This window comes from Polistes canadensis, unplaced genomic scaffold (assembly GCF_001313835.1).
Source record: "Polistes canadensis isolate GaletaPanama2010 unplaced genomic scaffold, ASM131383v1 scaffold_227, whole genome shotgun sequence".
NCBI classification, from domain to species: Eukaryota; Metazoa; Arthropoda; class Insecta; order Hymenoptera; family Vespidae; genus Polistes; species Polistes canadensis.
The window spans coordinates 51,504-58,295 of NW_014569774.1; the positions used below are offsets into that span (position 1 = coordinate 51,504).

General features: G+C 27.1%; 1 protein-coding gene across 1 annotated transcript in view; it reads right to left on the bottom strand.

Moving 5' to 3' along the window:
- Positions 1 to 248: 248 nt before the first annotated feature.
- The window catches only part of LOC106790254 (protein flightless-1), a 6,722-nt gene continuing 178 nt past the window's right edge, over positions 249 to 6,792 (bottom strand). The window contains exons 2-22 of the mRNA XM_014755024.1: positions 6,598 to 6,708; positions 5,876 to 6,114; positions 5,611 to 5,772; positions 5,297 to 5,517; positions 4,917 to 5,133; positions 4,577 to 4,818; positions 4,369 to 4,460; positions 4,230 to 4,300; positions 3,906 to 4,152; positions 3,646 to 3,831; positions 3,249 to 3,560; positions 2,982 to 3,154; positions 2,784 to 2,910; positions 2,590 to 2,712; positions 2,304 to 2,507; positions 2,086 to 2,207; positions 1,741 to 1,992; positions 1,533 to 1,659; positions 1,268 to 1,450; positions 1,058 to 1,171; positions 249 to 993 (exon numbers count right to left, since the gene is read on the bottom strand). Coding sequence (XP_014610510.1) covers positions 859 to 993; positions 1,058 to 1,171; positions 1,268 to 1,450; positions 1,533 to 1,659; positions 1,741 to 1,992; positions 2,086 to 2,207; positions 2,304 to 2,507; positions 2,590 to 2,712; positions 2,784 to 2,910; positions 2,982 to 3,154; positions 3,249 to 3,560; positions 3,646 to 3,831; positions 3,906 to 4,152; positions 4,230 to 4,300; positions 4,369 to 4,460; positions 4,577 to 4,818; positions 4,917 to 5,133; positions 5,297 to 5,517; positions 5,611 to 5,772; positions 5,876 to 6,114; positions 6,598 to 6,708 — 3,660 coding nt within the window. The 3' untranslated portion in view covers positions 249 to 858. The remainder of the gene's footprint in view (positions 994 to 1,057; positions 1,172 to 1,267; positions 1,451 to 1,532; positions 1,660 to 1,740; positions 1,993 to 2,085; positions 2,208 to 2,303; positions 2,508 to 2,589; positions 2,713 to 2,783; positions 2,911 to 2,981; positions 3,155 to 3,248; positions 3,561 to 3,645; positions 3,832 to 3,905; positions 4,153 to 4,229; positions 4,301 to 4,368; positions 4,461 to 4,576; positions 4,819 to 4,916; positions 5,134 to 5,296; positions 5,518 to 5,610; positions 5,773 to 5,875; positions 6,115 to 6,597; positions 6,709 to 6,792) is intronic.

The window sequence follows — 6,792 nt, forward strand, 5'->3', positions numbered from 1 at the left end:
ACTTTTAGTGTATTTAAATTATAACAAAGATATGATTGAAATATTTAAATTCGTATTTTTTGATACTCGTATTTTACACAATTTAATTTATATTTTTTTTTAAATAAATATATGTTTATGCTTAGCTGATGTGTATTGTATTTTATGAATGAATGAAATTTTATAATAGCAATTTTGTGTTGCTCTGTAAATTGCAAGCAATGCAAAATAAATATATTATTGTCAAAATAAAATATTTAATATTATTTATATATATATTTATATTTGGCTTTTTCACATGTGTACCGATAAACCATATATGGATAGAAAAGAAAACGTACTATTTTTAATGTCAAATGTTTAGTGTATATATGTATGATATCAATTATTTCGACCAATGTTAAAAAATATTTTTAATCACAGAATTGACTTTAAGTAGTATGCATGTATTATATAAAAGGCTGACCAAGGCAACTTTGATTAAAGCAAATAATTGATGTGAACATTTTCAAGCATACAAAGTGGATTTAAATATTACGATATTTCACTTCTTGCTTCTTCATAAACGTAATGTTCAAATAATTCTAATGTTTAATATAATATTAGAATACTGTAAATTTTTTTTTAAATAAATTCATACGTTATATAGCTTAATATATAAAGTAGTAAATCACATTAGAATGTACAAAAACATATAAAATATAGCAATAAGTTCACATTATCAATTCTGGCACTTGCATGTTGCTGATACAATTACTAAATTCAAATGATGAATTTAACTGCAGTTATAATATAATAAATTAAGAATATAACATTGCACTCATCTTTTAAGCTAAAAATAATAGCAATATACCTGCCTTTATTTAACGTAGATTTTTTTTATTGGGGTGTTCTCTTATGTTGACTCCAGGCATGAAAGCATTTAGTAAATCTTCGTGATTCTTTTCCTTTAGCGGTAAGAAATAATTTACGTGGATTGTTTGGTTGTTTAACGCGCAGATGTTGTATATACACCTAAACGATATAAGTTAATAAATAATTGTGTTTACTTAAAGTTAATTCATAATATATATTTTACCTGAGCTGATTTATATGCAAGCTTGATCTCTACTTCAGAACAACGTGTTCCTAACCAGAGGAACACTTGTTCACCATTATCTAATATCATTATATCATCGTCTGCTAAATCATCCTGAAGACAATATATATATTAATATAATTAAAATAATTTAAAGAATTAAAAAGTATATTAAATGAATATATATTATTATATGAACGTTTATATTACTTGGCAAAAATCAGTGCATTTTTCACTAATAGTAAAATATCCTTTTTCATTAGAGCACCTAAACAGTCTTGTATAATTCATAAAATCTGCATCAGTGTCGTATGGTTTTTTTCCACCAAGTGCAACCCAAAAAAAGTTATCCGGTTCTTCGCCCTCATTTAATACTTGCAAACTAATCCAAGGCTGTTGAAAATTCAAATATTTTTCATTGTGTTATATACTTCAAATATATAAATGATATTAATTAGAAAAAGTAATAATTTACATTGTTAAACATTTCTTCAGCAATTTCTTGAATTAAACGTGCTTCATCGCTGTCCGCATTAGAACCAATCCATGCATAAACTATACCAGTTTCGTCATCATTGTTAAATGGTACATTTAGAATGTAACTAAAAAATAATTATACATTAAATTAGAGAGAGAAAATTTCAAGATATCAAATCTGACAATTTGACTATTTAATTACTTACCAAAATGCTGGATTTAATAAACTGGAATCTGCGGGTATTTGTATTAATCTAGTGCATAATGCGCTACCATTACTTCGTAGATGATAGAATTCGACTTTACTTGTACCAGGAATTTTAGGCTGTTTACGTTTGCCTTGGTGAATTATAAATTTTCTTTTGAAATAAGCCATAAATTTTAAATTCTCTTGTTGCTGATGCGTCCTAACTACTTCTAATTTGTCACGAAACAATGACTTAAATTTCTTTTGTAAACTGAAAATATTTAATTTTGTTTTTTATTTTATATATATATATGTTCTTTCAATTTTCTAATTTTATTATAGAAAAATATAAATTTGTTAATACCTAAATGTAAATGTAAGCCAGCCCATATTACCGGCATCTCTACCTTGCCAAAAATATGCTGTAAATTGATAATCATCTTCGTATTGTTCATCGCCGTCTTCATTTTCCGCTACGTCTGATGGCTATAAGTCATAAAACATAAATATCATTTTAATTATAAATAGTATATACTTATTTAAACATATAAATTAAATAATTGTGATAAGAATTTCATTTACCATCCAGTAACGACACAAGAAAACATAACAGTCACCGCTATAAAAATGACCAAGTTCTTCTTCCGGTAAACGTACAAATTTTCTTCCTTCCAATACCAGTGCTTCCATTCCTTCTAAATCATCATTCCACTCTGTCATAAGTTGTTGCGCTTCAGAAGCTGACATTGCGGGTTGTCGTGGCATGAAAAGAGCAGCTAAATCTGCCTGTTTATTTCAAAATAATATTTGAAATACTTTTTTTAGTTATTTTATGAGATATTCATAAGAATAATGTTAATGAATTTACCTTCGTTTCTTGTTGTTTCGCCCATTTGGTAAGATCAGCACCAGTTTTAGCAACTGATTCTGCAGTTCTTGTAAAATCAACTGCTATCACTTCATCCCAGCCAGTAAACTTCGATTTAAAGACCTGATAATTATAAATTTTTTTATTGCTAATATACTGATAAAGTAATTAAAAATTTAAAAGCATTCTCATACCTGAGATTCTGTGCCTTCTTGTAATCTCGTTACCATAGCATATTCTGGTCTTTCAATCATATTAAATAGTTCTTGAGATAGTTTTACAGCAGCAGCTCTTACCAATCTAGTCGATTTTTTTCCAAACCTGTATGTGCATTCATTCATTTAAATTTATAGTTAACATATATATTAAATTATATATATATATATACTTACCAAACATACACATCAAGATAACAATCTAAGATATAAACATTGCGATTATTTAAAAGAGTGTTAGCCAATTTCCCATGAGGCACTTCAACTTGTGGTAATTCCAAATATCCCATACCAAGTTGAACTTGATATAAGCGTGGCGTTACTGGTATAAAATCTGGATCTACATGTTCCTGATACAATAACAGAAGTATTGTTATTTGTTTTTTAATTACTATAGACTACTATAATTCACGAAAAAAAAAGAAAAAAGAGGAAATAACTTACAACAATAGTTTTAGTTTCAGAAGTATTCTCTACGCCTAATTGCGACAAGAAATCATCCGATTCCAAATTCATAACTTCTGTTATTATTTCAGCTTTGTTTTTTCTTTCATTTTTATTGATTTTCTCAGCCATTAATCTAGCTTTCGATTTTAATGTACTTTTTGCTTTTTTACCATACCACATAAATATTTTATTTCCTGTGTCCAGCACGAAAACATAACAAGGGTCTAAAGATTCAAAACAAACTGGTACTGGTTCTAAATGAATAGAAGCTCCTGCTGCATGTACTCGATATAAACGTGTTACTGCAGGCTATAAAAATAAAATATGATATTTAACAATTTTATTCGAAAAATATCGCGTATAATATTTCAACTAATAAGAATATTTTACTTACAGTATCTTCCACTGTATAAAATCCAGAAGAAGTACGGCCACCTTCGATATAAGTTATTTCAGAATCAAAAAGTATAAGAAACTCATCCGATTCATCTCCCTGTTCTTCCCTTATAGTACGACACTGTGCTCCAAGATAATTGCGTAAATTTACAGCATGAATTGCAGCACAAGCTCTCTTGTCCAACTATTTGAAATAATTATTTTGAATAATGCACACACAAATTGAAACGTTATTAATCAGATATTATAAGTACATACTGTTGCCTTCTCTCCTATCCAGAAATATATTGCCCAATTCAATGATCCACTTTCATCAATACTCGTTTTTAATACGATGTAACAATCACCTTCATAAAATTTACCGTGCGCTACTTCCTCTATTTCGTTAGGTAAAAAATTTTCTATTTCCCATATCGATAAACCTGGTATTTGTCCTGCATCCTCATCAAAAAATTCTGAATAATCCAAAGGTGGTTTTTCAAGAGTTTCATCCCATCTTTTAGGCCTGACGATATATATATATATGTAATTTTAATAATATTTTTTATCAATATCTTAAGATTAATGTAATAAATTACTCACTTTAATGATTCAGCTTTAGTATCATCGCATTCCTTATCTTTGTTTTTTTCTTTTGCAATATCTTTCATACCCTATAAAGAAAATTATAGATATACATTGTACTTATGTGTACGTGTATTTTATTTATATTATATTATACCTTTAATATTTTAGCTTGATCTTGATCAGCTTCTTCTTGATCACGTTTTCTTCTTAATCTCATTTTACGAGCTATTGGGTCTTTACTACTGTCTATATCATTAAAACAATTAATTAAAATAATTTCAAATAATTTCAAAATAATATGTATATATATATATATATATATATATATATATATATATTATAAGTACTGCATATAAACATACTAGCTGTTTGTACCGGTACAGGTACATTGGCACCGGCAAGTCTTAATTGATGTTGCAAAGAAAAATCGATATTATAAAATTCAATTCCTGATCCTCTTTGTACCTCAGTTGGTTTTGGTGGCATTACTAAATTTGGATTATCTCTTAGATCCAATTGTTCCAAATCAGTAAGAAGATGTATTGCATCTGGTACAGTTATTAATCGATTTGATGTTAATATTAATTTTTTTAATGAGCCACATCTATAAGAATAATATAATATTATTCTATTTCTTTAAAATATATAACATGTGATTAGAGAGGGAATTATTTATAATGATTTTTTTTTCTTTTAATTTACCTGCACAATCCTTCAGGTATCATTTCCAAATGATTATTAGCAGCTGAAAATACTTGAAGAGACGATAATTTACCAATTCCAGAAGGAATCCCTTCGAAATCTATTTCATTATCATTTAAATATAATCTTCTTAAAGTAGAAATTTTGCAAATGGATGCAGGTATGGCAGTTAGCTTATTTCTACATACATTTAATATTTCTAATTTCGTCCATAATTCTGGAAATAATAAAAAACAAACAAACAAACAAAAATATAATTATCTCTTTTTATAACTATATAAAATATATAAATAATTGTAATATACATCGTGTATCGTATATTCAATTAAAATAAATAATTAATGTAAAATTCCACATATATGTTTATTAAACATATTTACCAATAGCTGTAGATAATTCTGATATTTGATTATCATTTAAATTTAATCTACGTAAATTTGAAAGTGAATACAAAGCATCAGGCACTCGTGGTAAACTGTTTAGTGATAAATCTAATTCTTGTAAATTCGTGAGAGTCTCAAGACTTGATGGAATATTATTTAATGTGCGTTGAGTATCACGCATTTGCAATGTAGTTAAATTCATTAACGATGGAAGTTGCCTAATTAAAATAAAGAAATAATATTATATACAAAAAAAATTATATTAAAAAATAAATTGTGTGTGATATATTGAAATGAAACATTTTACATACCTCAATTGAAAATGTCCCAAAGGATTATGATTTAAATTTAATGTCTGTAAATTTGCCAAACGTCTTGTTTGCGGTGGTAATGTTTCCAATTGATTATTACTTAGATCCAAAAATAATAGGTCTGTTAAGTGAATAAAAAGCGTATTCGGAATTGTTTCAATACTACAAATAGAAAATTGTACATTAAGCACAGTTGAATGATATATATATATATAAAAATTTAATATATTAATGTAAAATACATTAAATAATATTCAAACCGTACTGATTATAACTCAAATTTAGATTGAGTAAAGAACGTGCTCTTTCTAGACCTTCAGGTACTTCTTTTAAATTATTATGGCTTAGGTCTAACGTTGTCAATTCCTCTAGGTGAAATAATTCTGCTGGTATACCGCTAGACTTGACATTATTGTGTCGAATGTTTAATGTTCTAAGACATCCCAGTTCTGTTAATTCCCCATATAAACGTTCCAATTTATTTTTAACAAGTGAGAGATGTTCCTAATAGAAAATAAAATAATACAAAATAATCAATTCAAATATAAATTCCATACTCTGAATGTGTGAAAGAAACAGAGAGAGAGAAAGAGAGACCCAATCATTGTTGTCTTATCATATATCTTATATTTTTTATCCGACTTCCTCATTCTTTCATATTTTCATCCCTCACATCATTCACCCTTCATTCATTTCACAACTATCAATCATTCATCCCATACTTCCGTTTCCTTAATTTCAATCAACCATATTTCCCTCTTTTCCTTCCTCTCTTCTCTCTTCTTTCCTCTAATGCTCTCATCAACATATGCTACTATATTTGTTGATAATTAAATGCAATCTTCTTCTAATTAATATTTCAAACATATTTAAAGAATTATATTTGTTTACTAGAATATAGAAAATAATAGTGGATTCAAAGACAACCTGCTCTTATTTTAATTATCTAAATTTATATATATATCCTTATATATAAAAAGTATTTACCAGTTTTAGTAATTTACCCATTTCTTCAGGAATTTCTGTTAAGTTTGTTTTATCTAATTTCAACCATTGTATTCCAGTCATCAGACGTACTGATTCAGGAAATTTACCATCCTAAAAAAAGAAATAATTATTTTAATATGATGTAGAGATTAAATTTATATACTCTTTTCATATATATTACATTTATATTTATAA